This window comes from Seriola dumerili, unplaced genomic scaffold (genome assembly GCF_002260705.1).
Source record: "Seriola dumerili isolate Sdu_G_001 unplaced genomic scaffold, Sdu_1.0 BDQW01000226.1, whole genome shotgun sequence".
Lineage (NCBI taxonomy): Eukaryota > Metazoa > Chordata > Actinopteri > Carangiformes > Carangidae > Seriola > Seriola dumerili.
The window spans coordinates 4074745-4090461 of record NW_019174481.1 but is presented as its reverse complement, the minus strand read 5'-3'; the positions used below and the strand labels follow the sequence as shown (position 1 = coordinate 4090461).

Here is a 15717-nt window from a genome sequence, read left to right as displayed (position 1 = left end):
CTGCGATTCTCTTGCACTACATACAAATTTTTCCATTCCTTTCTCTCTTAAGTCAAGCAAACATTTAAAAAAAAGTCTGAATAAGGTTAACAGTTAGTGTTCATTTCAAATTTCTTATTTTTTTTTTCTTGTTAGAGGTCAGCAAGTGGGAATTGAAAGAACAGAGGGAGGGAAGAGGCTTCTTTTTCTTTCTCAGTTTTGACGTGGACAGGGGTGGGGGAGGACAGTGCATGTTAGATAAGGAAGGCAGAGAGGAGGGAAGAGTGAAGAGAAGAACAAATGAAAAACATCCATGTAGAAAAGCGCTGAGTCATCTTCCCCAGCTGTACGTTTCCACCCCCCCTCGCTTTTTTTGTCCTCACACAAACTCTTCCCCACTGAGCAGTGGAAAATGAGAAAGGCGCTTTGGTTCCATCTTGAGTGAGGGGGTTTCTTCACTGAAGAAAGTATGGCCACTACAACTAGGAAGAAAAGCACAAGAGAGGAGGAGCATTTTCTCTCAGCATACACAGCAGGATTGGTTCCATTTATGCTTTTAGGAAAGTGGAATCACAGCCTTGGGTTAGAGCTTTTGCAATCTTCCCTCCCTCCTGTCCCGTCATGCTGTCCTTCTCAGCCTTATAATGATATGAGAAAGGCCCAATCTGCTACTCTGTTATCAGCCTATAACCTGCATCACATCACATCAACAAAGAATTCTCCGGCATTGCCCACCGCCATGCGCAGAGACTGGCGTGACGCAGTGAGCTCAGGGGGTACAGAGGCAAGCTCTCTGCCTGGTGGGGCGCCAGGTGCAGCGGTAGACAGATGTGGGGGCTGGGGGGGCAGGCCTGGGGGGCCATAGACAAGGCCAGGCCCATAGGCTATTGAGTGGGAATTGGCACTGCGGTGGCTGACAGAGCTACGGACACTTCGCTCACTAGGGGGAGCCAACGAGCGCTCGCTTGGAGCTCGGTGGCTCCTGATCTCAGATTCGCTGCCGCTGCCGCCAGACTTCCGACCCTCATTCTTGCTGCAGTTTGAACCACTGCTTCCTGAGGACACAGCAGAAGAGACAATAGTTATTATCCAAACATGACGAACAAGCACGTTACAGTTTTTTAAATTAAATCTGCGTGACCTACATGAGCCTCTCTCCCATCTGGGTGCCAGTGAAGTGACGCAGACAGTACTGACCCAGTTTGTGGGAGACTCTCAGGAGAGCTTCATGACTAATGCACACACGGTCATGGAGAAATCACTGCCTTCACAAGCCAAACAGCTCAGCTATTACCGGAGGCAGTTACATTTTATTACCACAAACAGCCTCCTTTCTTTGACAGCAAGTTCTTCATAATGATGACTTTCAAACCATAACAGTTTATATGATTAAAAGGAACTCATTATATTGCAATGGATGCTTGTTCCAACATATGACATCAAATCCACAGAGAGATGAAAAGATCTGTATCAGTTTAGTCTCTTTGCGTCTGTTAGAGAGGTGTGGGGTGCTCTAGCTTAGCACAAATATTGCAAGCAAGAGAAACATTTATCTTCTATTAAAAATCTTAAACTGTGTTATTTACATGCTGTATTTTGTTAGCTTCTAAATTATTCACCAGTAAATTCAAGTTGTCGCAGTGTGCAACCGTAAAATGAGAACAGGACATCCCAGATGTTGTGTGCAGTCACTGGGCCCAGCTGTTGTTGGTCAGTAAATATCTCAGTTACATAAGTAAACTGCTCCTAAAACCACAATGTCTGGTTTTCTATTTCTACACATGTGCAATTCAAAAAGTACAACATGTAAATAAGGTAGCTTTGGAGCTGCTGGAAGGAATGTTTTTCACTCAACAGAGCCAGACTGTGTCCTCCAAGTCTTTGAAATAAGCTTATTTCAACTTGCACTGGACCTATAACTGTATAGAAAGTTTTGGAGATAATATTTATATTTATATTCTCATCTGGCTCTGGGTAAGACGGCAAACAAGATGTCAAACACAGCATAATTTTGCAGTATTCCTTTAAATCCCTCTGTGCAAAGTGAAACAAGAAATGCAGCTGTAGCTAGCACAAATTCATGTTTGTTACAATCATTTTGCCATCTTTTCACTGGTTCTGTGTTGCCCTTCTGGAAACTCTGGAGCTCTGCCAGAAGAATCGTGTTTTGAATATTTTTTGGGAAAACTTTGGGTGTTTGCATCATACAGATGGATAATGAAGCAAAGAAATATCCAGCTGTTTGAAAGGTTTCTATAGACATTTTGATGCTTTTTTTTTTACCATGAATCCAGCCACATTCATCTGCACAAAGGGCAAGTCTTTAATACTCAAAAGATAGATTTTGGATAAAATATCACTTTAACATTATTGCACATTGTATTAAAAGTGTTTCTACTACAACTACTACTTCCCTTTCTCTCCTAATTATTCTTCTATACTAATCTACTGTATTTGTGATGAAGACATACAGTATATTCAAACTGCACTCACCACTGTGCTGGCTTCCTGCACTGCCAGCGCCTGGTCCACCGTGGAAGGGCTGTGGCAGGTCGTAAGGGTGAGGGATGGGGAACTGGTAGGGCAAGGTCATGGGCCATGGGGCTGCCCCTGGGTGGGGAAGAGGGGGCAGAGTGTCCTGATCTGATGCACCTCCACTGGAACCATCATGGTCATGGAGAGACAAGTGGGTCATGTCTGAGGAGGAAAGAGGAAGAAAAAGTTATTTAGACCTCCACAGTAACAACCAACTTCTAGAAAATGTTTGTCCTCCTTTGAAATAGATCGCTGTACAGATGTGGCAGGAAATACAACTGAACCATTCAACTTTATGGAGAGTTGTTTCTACTGCTGACACTCGAAGAAGATTTTAGCTGATGGAAAATTTCAGTGTGCACTTACTGCCACAGAGGTCTCCGAAGACGTAGTAGCACTGCTCAGAGAAGGTGATCTTGTTGACAGTGTGTCGGATGTAGCCGGCCTTCAGCAGGTTGCTGGCATATTTACGGGCTTCGCGGCGATCCGAAAAGCCTTCCACATGATGGAAGAGCCAGTCCACCACATCAGAACCTGACAACACAAAGACGCACATTTTATGCTGAAACGCGAATTCTGCAGTTTTGCTCATCACATTCCACGCCTTCACTGAGACTATTTTATCATATATCATTATTATTAAATATAATTATTTAAATCATCTACAGTATATTTAACAGTTATTAGTTTGGCAGCTGATTTCAGTGTTCACAGTACTGTCTTAGCCAGCAACAACTGACACGATGATCCTTTACAAAAACAAATAAGCACTGGAAATATCACAGCCTTAATGTGCAACTATGACATATTAAACTAGCTGACATTTAAAAAGGCAAACTGCATTCATGGATTATTAGGCTAGCTGTCATTAAACTGTTGAAATGAAAATGATGATCATGTTGCTTGATTAAGGCAAACAAATAATGATTCTAAATTGTAAGAAGATGCTTTATGTCCTCATCAGCGAAACAATGACAGAACCAATCTGCAAACTGAACTGAGCAAATAACAAAAGACATGGGTATGCATACTGATGGAGGAAATAACAAATGCTAGACCATGCCCTCTGCTTTGATAGACGTACCGATAAAGGCGTTAGCAATGGTGATCTTGAGCCACATCCTGTCCCGCACCTCCAGACCTGACTCTGGGCAGGCCATGGCCTTAGCAACTGTTGCCATGTCGCTGTGGATGGAGAGGTGGAAGTCATCGAATCCTGGGGAAGATCATAGGACACATGTACAAGTTAACATGGGCACTGAACCACATCCTCTTGTCCGAGTTGAAATATTCCGGTCCGATCAGTCTCAAATCTTAAATATTTACCACTGAATCTCTTTTAAGGACAAAGACACTAATCTCCCACAAGTATAAAAACTGTTGACCTGCATTCTGTTTCTTTTTTTCTAAAAGTTTAAATGAAAGAACAGCTGAGTACTGTTATCTGTACAACTATAAAAATGTTGGTCTGTTTTGGAATTTGCCACAAATAACATTTGGTTTCCTGTGGTCTGGACTGTAATTTGACCCCTGTTCTGTCTTGACCCTGAATCAAACCAGATCAGCCTTGATCTTTGTTTGAACTGGACTACAACTGAGCTGGTCTTGATAAAACCCAAACAAAAGCCTGACCATAATGAATTAAATGTCCTCCCTAGAACACCATTGTATCTTACATATCATCTAACTGAGGTTTATTGCATTCCAAGATTGGATATTTTGATTAAGTGTTGTAATTTACTTTTTGGTGTTCCCACTTCCTCTCACTCTGCCTCATCTACCTCCACTTCAATGAGTGATTTCTTTATTGTCCAGAATGTCTCGTGAGTATAAATAATAACACAATAAAAAGGGTGTGAACATCTGCTGGGAGTATTGTACATGTGATAATGTGATACCAGATATTACTCTTTCAGCCTCCACTAACTTGTTACCAAGCAATCGAAGGTAGCTGTTGTTATAGCACATTATTTATACCTTTTGCAAAACTCGACTCGACCTCCATTGCACTGTGCATTGCTTTTTTTTTTTTTTTTTTTTTTAAATGGAAACCTGAACTCTGCCACTGATATTTTAGATAGCAGGTTTATTTTCTTCTTTTAAACTTCACTGTAGCTGCACTTGAAATATCTCCTGGCAATAATGCAGTTGGCCAATTATTCAAAGCATATGAAAAACGCACCATTACATTTTAAAAATGGTGACAGGAATGTAAGGTGTAGTAGCAAAAACCTCTCTTTTTGTTTTCTTTTAAGCCTTGAAAGGATTTGGATTTAAAGTCAATTTTTTCTGAAAGGAAAAATCCTCAAAAATGTCTATTAATTTGGCCAAGAAATTGTATTGAGAGAGGAAAGATTTTTCTCCAGAAAGAAAGAAAAAACGCAACTGTTCTTCCAAAGATTACAGGGAGGATGAAAGTTGTGAGTTATGAGCTTCGTTTTGACAAGAGTTACTGAGCAGATGGAAGTTGTGAGGCTGAGCACAGTAAAAACTGGAACAGAGAGAAGTCACAGGAATGCAGTGAAAGGGCAGGGCCGCACTCAACACCGAGATTTACTAACAAGCCAGAGAAAAATAGTGATATTACTGCATTTTTGGAGGTCAGAGAGTGGGGGTTCCAAACTGTTCAAAAAAAAAAAGGGAAATCATGGCATATCAACAATCCTGGAGGACTTTATGCCTCATATCATGATAGTCTGAACAGTTGAATTTATTTCTGAACTGCCAAAGAGGTTATCAAAAAGCCAACAGAAAACATAGTAGATACTGTAAAAGGGGAGGGGGCGGTAAAACAAAGTGTAAAGAAGCATATGGTAGTACATTGCAAATTCAAAGAAGGGGTAGCATGTGAGCAAAAAGACCTTGACTAAATGAAAGTGAATGGAAAACTGTGACTAAGAGTTAAGATAGGGTGTTTACATTGTTTTGAGTAAAAGTGTCTTGATAACACGCCACAACATGCAGCTACATGGGGGTGAGGTCACTCACGTTCAGTCTCAGGGATAGAGCTGCTGATGGAGGAGCTGGTGGAGGTGACGGTGCTCATGGAAGGGCTCATGCCATATGGCGGGTAAACCCCGGTCATGGCCGCCGTGTGGGAAACCCACGCGGCTGGGTCAATGGGCCGGATTGGCTCACCTGTTGAATGAAAGGTAGGGAAGGCAGTTGGAGCTGGTGATCTTATCAGAGTAACACACAAGAATCAGAGCAAGGAAGAAAAAACAAACACTCACTCCTTGGCAGAGCGAAGCAGCTCCGAGGGTTTGGGTCCCAGCACTTAGCCACAGTCAGAGTAATGGGGCTGGTAATAAAACAGGCGAAGTTTACACACAGAAAGTTAACACTGAATTCTGTTATGTTCTTACGTTGCACCTGAGTTTTATGGAATAATATTCTTATTCAGTAAAGAAAATGTTTGTTTGTATTAATGTATGTTGCTTACCCTGGCTTGTGCACAATATCCCTCAGCACTCGAACTGCGTCGTCATTGCTCATGTTCTCAAAGTTGATGTCGTTCACCTTCAGGGACAAAAATGAAAGAAAAAAAAATATTACAATCTCTCAGAGTGTAGACATAAGCTTGACAAAAATATGAGTAAAATCTGCTGCTCAAATTATGACAATAAAGGACAGACCTGACACTCAATCGTTTCCTATGTAAAGAGTATAACATTTTCACAGCCCCACAGCCATTCCAATAAATCCCACTGCACAAAGCCATTAGCAGGGACTAGCAGTGTTTAAACATGAGGCACAATATTAGAATGATAATGGAAAATTAACATTAACATTAGTCTAATATATTTGTCAGAACCTTGCCAGAGAATGCAACACTTTTACAGTAAATTAAAATGTTATTGAGATAACATGGTATGTAAATAAGCAAGGACTAGAGGAATGGATTAGAAGAAAAAGGCCTGTAAAAATGTTAAAATGTTGGGTAATGACATACTGTTAAACACATTTGTGGCACTGATACATATAACTTTCTGAATAAAAAAAAAAAAAAACCTTTGATTGCCCTCACATTACTCAGTCCTTCCACTTCACTTCAGGTGCTGGCACTAAACGCAAACACAACATGCAATTACCTACACACACACACTTTCCTGGTCCTAGTCCCAGGTAACCACCAACACACATTTTTATCCTGTGTGTGCGAGTCTCTCTCTCTCTCTCTTACTGTCTCTTTCTCTCACACACACTAACACACACACACACACAGAGGCACACACAGACACACACCTGCAACAGCATGTCCCCAGGCTCTATGCGTCCATCTGCAGCCACAGCTCCTCCCTTCATGATAGAGCCGATGTAGATTCCTCCATCTCCCCTTTCATTACTCTGACCGACAATACTGATGCCCAAGAAGTTGTACTTCTCTGTGAGGTGGAGAGGAACGGACAATGTGTATTCAAGAGTGAAGTGAAGCAGCAGTGAAGCAAGTAAAGACAGAAAAGATTACCACAACCTGCATCAATATGGAACAAACTGTCGTGTAAAAGGAGTTTTTGAACTCTGGCTCAGTGTTACTTTATAAGGAGGCTCTCATTCTGTGTGCAACTTCCACATTGCTAAGTCACTTACCCATGTTGAGAGTGACAGTGATGATGTTCAGAGACATGGTGGAGTCTGTGATGCTGCTGAATGACGAGGACTGGAGGGAAGAAAGTGGGTGGAAAGTAAAGAAATATAGGAAGAATCAAAAGTCACAAACTAGAACAAAATTTTAATGAAGAAAGATACATCTGATTTGCAGTTCTGTACTTCCAGTGTGTGTGAGGTCTCACCCTGTCCATATTGGAGGCTTTAGGTTTCCGTCGGCGACGACGATGTCGTCTCATTAGACGAGAAGAGCTCTGTTCAGTGGAGCTGCTAAACCTGAATAATAAGAAGAGAATAAGAAGAGACAAGAGGAGACATAGCAAAGCTGTAATATATATGAGCTAATGGTCAAATATTTGATATGTATTTAAATGAGAAACTATTCTATATAAATTCAGTCATCAGAAAAACCTTTCTACCAAAATCAAGCTTAAAAAGACCAGGACAGATCATAATGTAAATAAAAATATGTGGGCAGAAACATAACCAAACTCTCCCATGTAACTTTGTCTAAATGTCAAATGAAAACCTCACTGTTCTGCACTTAAAAAGATCACTTAACCACTGTTTCCATAGTAAAAGTGATGCTTGCCCGGAGTCAGGACCAGCTTTAACTGTTTGTAAGACAACATCCAGCTTACTTCGTTTAGAAATTATGACCTGACTAACAAAGCATTGGCTGGCACCAGAGTCCAGAAATTTTGTTAAAGCAAAAATGTATTTGTTTCTGCGGTAGACAGAACCTCATTCTAACGAAACTTTGATCGAGATCTATTAGAGCTGCAACAACAGGAAAAAAACATCCTGGGAGATGCCTAAAGACTGAGAACAGCAGAGGTTTTAAAGTGGGTTGCAGTTATTTCTACGTCTCCTGGAGGAGACCCCGGGGGGGTGACCACAAAAACCACTGGACAATTAGAATGTACTAATCTCTGCCAAAACCCATCATCTGTAATTCCAGATACATTCCTCAAGCCAAATGCCTTTTCGCACTGGGAGATGCACTTATGAACAAGCTGAACGTCTGACCTGCTGGTTGCATCGTCATCCTCTGAATCAAAGCAGGAAGTGGACTCCAACTCGCTGCTCATGAAGGACGAGCAGCTGTCGTACTCGGCGCCCCCGCGTCCCATTCCCCGCGATGAGTAGCCGTTCTGCCTCCCACCTGCAGCGGGACAGCATTTATGATCAGGATGGACACGACACATGAAAATGAAGTTGTTCTATTCAATAAAAATAAAAACTCTTGAGAAAAGAAGTTGAAAATTGTACCTACAAATCAGACTACTACAATCAAGAGACATATTTAGGTTGGTCAGACTCACACAGATCACAGTCAACAGTTTGCAAAAACATCTTCAAAATATGCTTGTTCCTTATTATATCTAATTAATAAATAAAAGTTAAAGCCAAACTAGAATCTTCACACCACAGCACAAATTTTAATCATATTCATACAAACGTTTGGCGACTGTAAAGCACCTACCTGTTATTCTGACTGTGCGATAATGTTGCTTTTTCTACAACATCCTACTAAAGTTACCCAAATGTGATCAAACCTTTGCACAAGCCTAGCATGCTTACCTGTTCACAGAAACAGTGATAAGCTGGAGATGTCTGCGTACACCATATAGCTTTTAATTTGTGCCATTTTGGGAGACTCATTGTGGAAAAGGAAATGACTCCATTATGGCAAACACTCCAGTTTTACCCAACAGATAAATTACATTGTGCGTGAAATCGTTGTGAAATAAAAATAAAACTGAAACATAAAGTACAATGAGAAAAATAAAAACACAAAAAAAACACGGCGGGACAGATGGTTTTCTGACCGTGGTCGTTAGTGTGTTTCCGTCTTGGCCTCTCCCTCTCTCTCCTTTGCGACACCATGGAGCCGGTTTCGGTGTCGTTGTCCAGACTGTCCCGACCGCTTGCTGCTTTCCCACTTCAGACAGAGAGAGCACAGGAGAGAGTGGGCGTTAAAAAGAGATAGAATTACACTGTATCATTACCAGGGCAGTTAAGTTCATTGAACAGCCATTTAGACAAGTGTTTATATTAAGTGCTTCTTGTTATAATCACTTCACAAACTGTGTTGAGTGTAAAGCTCTGGGTCAGTGTAGTTGAGGCTGCACTCTGTAGTTGAACATTTGGCAGGAATAGCAGTTGTTGAGTTGACTGACTTATTTCAGTCTGGTGAGCATTTCTGCTCCGTTACTATCATGTGTCTTTTACACATTTTACACTGCTTTACTTGATGAACAGATGAACCACATTGCACTTGCATAGGTAAAAAGTGGCCCGACTACACACCTTTTAACAAATATATTAAATGAACTAAAACACATCAAGCATGAGCAATCTGTGCTCTACACGACAGAAGTCTGATTTACTTCCAGAATGGAGATAACTTAATGATAAATGGGTAGAAGAAAAAAGGTATTTTCCTCCTTCTGGCAGTCACAAGGTGTCATACTATTTCTATTCAATTTGCCATTTCCTCTGTTACTGTGGTTATTTGGAAACACAGAGGGACTCATTCAAGACACATACACAGAGCCAAACACAAAGTACGCATGGCATCTCTCTCTTTCACACACCCCCAGACAAACATTACCAACATCTCTCTGGCACACTTGAAAAAAAAAAAAAAAACATATACACCAGTCTTCTATGAATGTACTGACTGATAGGAAGGTGGTCTTGAGTCTCCAATGCCCCCAGTCCTCTCCAAAGGTGGTGTCGGCTCTAAACTATCTGCAACTGAGCCTGCATCCGTGTGGGCCCCGTCTCCAGAGACCAACTGTCAACAGACGGAGATTCAGGTCAGTCAGAGGGATGAGACAAAGACTCAGAATAAACAGAAAGACACAGAGCAAGTGGGCAGCAGACCCATGTCAGAGCACTACTATGTTTACACTAAGCTTTATTCAAGGGCTGCATGGATATATCTTGCTGTACACTCACTGCCTACAGCCTTACCAGTATTTACAGATTGTATGTAAACCATGGCTACAAAATAACACAGCTGCTGGCTAGTAAGGTGCCTTTAAAAGTTCTTTTTGTTAGGGACAACAATGTCTCTTCAAATCTAGAAATTAATTTGTCTTCTCTTAATTTCCTGCTGAAAGAAAAAAGCTGTTCAGGAGGCTGCTGACGATTCAAGAGAGAGAGAGAGAGAGAGAGAAAGAGAGAGAGAAAGAAAACGCCTGTGTCAAGACTTGTGGTTTGCCTACCTGACAGTGTTGCCTCAGTTACCAAAGTGTGGGAAAAAGTGGGCTTCAATGGACCATGACTGAATTATATCACCAGGACAATTTAAAATTAGCATATTCAGCTGTTTACTTTTCCATATTTTTTCATTTCAAACACATTCCACTGAACATTAGTTCTGCTCGCTCAAGATATTTTGTTTTGTTTTTTTTACATTCTGCTGTGGATCTGGAGTCCTGCAGCACCTTGGATCTCGTCCATTGTAGAATTGAAGCATTTACTTGCGTAATCTGCATGCAAAACAAGTTTAAAAGCTAACATAAGTTCGGTATGAAACTTTCTCCACTATTAACAGCCTATGATTGAAAAGCTAAAATTTGCTAGTTGTTGGTCTGACAGCTGGGCTATTACTTAACAATATTTCAATACTGCATCTGTTGTGTTATAGGATACAAATACAGCTGTTTGTACTGGAGTCCAGTCAAACAAATCTTGCTCAATTTCATTTACACAGCACGCACAGGCTGTTCATTTTCACATCATGTTTCTAGAATCACATTTAACGTTATCACTACCACATCCTTCAAATTAATCAAACACTGTATATTTTCTCCGTAGTGTTCAGCTGTCCCATTCCCTGGGGATTAGTAAATAACTATATATTCAATATTTTCATTACTGATTAATCATTTAGCCAGTAAAACTGTCAAAAGTGCACATCACAAATTCCCACAACCCAAAAATGTTCAGATTACTAGTCTGTACAACAAGGACAAGCAGTTAATCTGAACTTTTAAAAAGCTAAAGCCATGAAATATTTGGCACTTTTGCATTTTAACTGACTTTAACTAATGAAAGTTTTGCAAGGGAAAGAGTGGTATGTCCGCTAACAAAAGACTATTAACTATTAACTATTTTGAACTGCAATAGGGCAACTAATTTAATAAGAGTGACATTACACCAACAATATCAAACTGAATCACCTGTACAGACATAGTAATGCAAGAAAATCGTTATATTACTATAGACAGATAAAAGGTTTGGACTGATAAAAGAATAATTAAATAAGTGCTTCTTGATGTAATTATGAGTCCTACTACTTATTTTTGACAGAATCAGAATCAGGTTTGTTGCCAACTACGTTTTCACATAAGAGGAATTTGCTTTGGTGTTTTGGTGCATAACAATAAGAAGAAAAAATATAAAGGAAGATTGTTAACCCTTTTATCTCATTTATACCTACATGCAGTATTTGTACCATAACATTTCCCATTTACAGGGAGTCTATTTTGGTGCGCAGAAAGAGCAAAAGTAAATTTGATTTGTACATCCTGCACTAAGATAAGGTATTAGAATGTAATTAGATGGAGAAAATCTGACAATAAAGCAGGACAGGGCAGACTCAGGGTGCTGGCCTGTTGTGATGATGTGGTGATAGTGAGCCAGGCCCTCAGACCCCAGAGAACAATCAATCAGGCCATTGAAACAACAGATGAACCGTGGAGACAAACAAATGGGCACACTGTAACAGAAATAACATTTCATTGTGCATGGAACATTTCAACAACCCCCAAGAGATAACAAACACATTCGCGCACACACGCACATACAAAGAGAGGAACTGACTTTGAACCACAGCCAACCAAACCTCCAGACAGCCCAATGAAAATGACCACAACACAGGGACACAGTGGGACAAGCACTCTGGATTATACACTCAAACATTTAGCGTTAACACTGTGTTGATGACTCTCAAATAAAATCTATAATTATAACCACACTGTATGAAATTAACAAAAAACATTGCCCTTTCACGTTAAGACATGGAGCACTCTTTCCCTCAACTTTATTCTGCCCTCCCTGTGAGATTCAATCTTCTTGTTACATGACATGCAGTGAGGCTCTTTGTTATCGGGTGTTTTCCTCCTATCCTGTGATTTCACTTGCTCTTAATCCAATTTCAACGTCGAGAGGAGAGGAAGGGAGACTGTGCACCGGCACCAGATGTCTCTTATGGAGACAGGAGAATTACTGCTCAGAGCCTCTAAATGAGATATTACATGCAAGTACATGTATGTATGTGGTGCATGTGCTGACTAGCGTATAAAATTACTTAAAAACCATTGCAGCTCATATTCTGAAAAAGTGCTTAAAAACACAGTATTACAAAAAACAGCATGGTGTTTACATGTGAGTGTTGATCCTCGGATCATTATGTGATAATGATATTATCATGCAGATGCACGGGGCCTCTCCCTAGAGATGGAGTATGCTTGTTGTCACTGGCGGACAGATGGGAATCACTGTTACACATGCACGCACACAGTTGCCACACACACACACGCACACACACACACACAACTACACAAATATAGTGAACACAGACAAGCGCACAACAACAAGCAGATAAACAAACCAGAAAAATTACTCCAGGATGCATCTTGAACCTACCCATGACACCACACGTCCATTAAAACAGGGCAGTTTAGCGTTGTCGTCAGATATTTCCTCCTTTACCACCCTGTAAAGAGAACAAAGCTTGGTTTCAGTAAACCTTTACCAACAAAAAAGCACTCTCAAGGCAATAAAACATGGGGCTGTCTTTTGGGGGAATGGAGATGGGCAAGACTTCCATCAGCCAGGACAGACACTGTGCACTTACTACGCTGTTGTTACACTGCCAACCAAGATATACTGCCTTAATAAAGTGCCTATAGAGAATGTCAGCACTGATTATTGTGTAATGACAACAGGTCAACAATCCAGATTTATTCCCTAAACCTTTCTCCAGACATAAAACTGATCCTTGATGCTTATAGCTGATATCCATGTTCACTAGATGGTAAAATGTAACTAAGGTTAAGAAACAACATATTTAAGAAACCCAAAAAAGGTTAAGAGAAACTTCACATGCTGCCCTCTATTACAAATGAATCTAAGTGAATGTAGATTAGGAACCATTGAAATTTGGCCTGATTAACATGTAAAATTTGTCAGTTTAGATTTTATAGTTTTACACGTTAAGACTCGTTAGCTCTGTTCCCACAAGATCCCAGAATATCAGGGGGAAAGACAAGATCACTGTGTGTCAGAGGTTACCAGCACAGACAGGAGAAGCCAGTCAAAAGAAGACACCTTATTCGAGGGTATAAGCAGTCCTGTCAATACATCAAAGGATGCTAGAAAGTGAAGTTTCTGTGTCTGAAATTAACAACAGGCAGGCATGTAAAGATTTCCTGGGTGGACATACATTTTTAACCAGTTCAACCAAATGAATTTTCAGGAAACTTTTCCAGTCTACAATGGACTGCCTGTTTACAAGAATTAGATGTCTAAGCTAAATCCATACATTTAGCAAGTACCTCAGACTACTGGTTGTGACAGAGTTAGTTGTGCCTCTTAGAAAAGAAGGAATAGTGATGGTCAAGTGAAATTTTCTTTGAAAGGCTTAGTAAACATTGGCTCCAATCTCTAATCCAGTTTGACAGGTTGCTCAATCTATACCAACACGGGTTGAAGTAAAGGTTTCAATGGTTTATTTACAGAATATCTACTTTTCACAAGATGAACAACTCTGGGTCCTTTCAAAACATTTCATTCGCACTTGCAAATGTCCAGAAGTTGTTGCCCCACCCTAGTTTGAGTTTGGCCAAAAACAACTTTGGAAACCTGGTTGAACTGTTTAAGACATAGTACATCTCCTTTTTTTTTTTTTTTTAACTATACAGAAGGCACTATCTGGAGGAACATGCCATGTTCAGCCATGTTTTAACACAAAAGGACATGCTCATAAAGCTGCCACGGTGATGAACAGGGCATTCCTGTGTTCAACTCTGCATTCCTCGGCTAACAGACAACAACAGCAGGGGCCTGCTGGACTCACCGACTGAAGCTGCCCGTTTACATTCTGACATTAGCCTGTTAGCAGAAACCTTCAATACATTAGCCGGTTACTGACAGTAGTAACATCAGTAAGCAGATATTATCAATTTTGTCAACTACGTCTGTCCCCACTTTATCTAAAAGTGGTCAAAATGTCACCCAGGACCTTCGAGTGTTCGTGAAACTGACAAATACCAAACTTGGTCAGACAAAGTCAAGGCACACAAAACGCATAAGCTAGCCACACAAGCAATGTAAACAAACGGGGTCGAGACGCTGAACAGACCTGCTAACGCTGCGAGCTCGTCGCTAGCAGCTAACAAAGGAACTGCAATGCAAGAAGCTAGCTAATGATCAGCAGCCAGGTAACGTTGAAACTGATGACAGGCCAGCTGGATGAGGTAACAACTAAGTTAATGTTAATCTATCTGCACTAACGTGGAGAAAACCCAGGAATGTTGTGCTGACACCGTGTTAAACACAATAAACCCTGTAACAGTTACCCGAAGTCATCGTCCATAGATTTGAAGAAGAATTTGTAATTTGGTTTCTTCAGGACATTTTTGAAGTCTGCCAGAGTGACTTTGTCCGCCGGCACCGACAGTTTCACCAGATACGGTGTTTCCTGGTCGTCGAGGTGGTAGATAATTTTGGTCTCCCCCATCTCGGACTGCGGCTAAGGCGAGGCAGGCAGGGTGCATCAAGCCGAGGGCCTGGCAGGCTCCCTCTCGGGCCCCGACTCCCCGTGGCGCTGGCGGCGGCTCTGCCGTGGTCCTCCCGGCTCTCCCTGGCTGACCGACTCGCTGCGTCGCTCTGGTTCTCTCTTTTCTACGCCAGCTCGCTAACGTTACGCCTGCCTTTCTATTCAAAAAGCACCTTGCTCCTCCACAAGGCGTCCTAACACAGTCCGACGACTGACTCTCGTTTGTTCCCGATTGTATTAAACTTCCAACAGGCCGCTGAACGCTTAAAAATTACTGGAAACAGGTTGAAAACGCAAGAAAGATAAACAATCTCAGAAGGGTCGGTTTTCTCTGCTCGCTAGCTGCCAAGCTCGGCACTTTGTTGCACACGAAACTGCACAAAATCGCCCAAGCCTGTCTTGGAGGGGCGCCATCCACAGGAGAGGAGGAAAGTGACAGCTTTCCTGGGACAAAATTCCTGCTGCAGTCGGTTGCAGTGCATAAAGTCACCAGAAGAGGTCATACAAGACAAGAGCATCCACAGTGGGGATATAAGATCATATGGTGTATGATTGAAAAAAGAATATATTTGCAAATAATTGCTCATTTGAAACTACACATTTTAGGTTGATCTGGAGTGATATTGGAGGAAGTCAGTAGGTCATCAAAAGCGTCCATAAATCTGCTCCCACTTATGGTCATATCACATTTTACCATTATATGAATACGAAAAAGGACCAAAGTGCTTTACAAAGAGATGAAATTATGAGATTGTTTGATTACAATAAAAATTACAGGAATAATCAAAGAAAAACAA

General features: G+C 41.1%; 1 protein-coding gene across 1 annotated transcript; it reads right to left on the bottom strand.

Annotated features, from left to right (window-relative positions):
- Positions 1-339: 339 nt before the first annotated feature.
- LOC111229014 (segment polarity protein dishevelled homolog DVL-3-like) lies at positions 340-15353 on the bottom strand. Its single transcript, XM_022755165.1, has 15 exons — positions 14721-15353; positions 12787-12856; positions 9810-9925; positions 8955-9067; positions 8152-8287; positions 7308-7398; positions 7105-7174; positions 6760-6899; positions 5957-6033; positions 5748-5815; positions 5503-5652; positions 3599-3730; positions 2881-3048; positions 2473-2676; positions 340-1034 (listed from the first exon to the last, which is right to left on the bottom strand). Exons 1-15 carry the CDS (start codon positions 14879-14881, stop codon positions 676-678), a joined length of 2055 nt encoding a protein of 684 aa, XP_022610886.1. The 5' UTR covers positions 14882-15353; the 3' UTR covers positions 340-675.
- Positions 15354-15717: the final 364 nt, after the last annotated feature.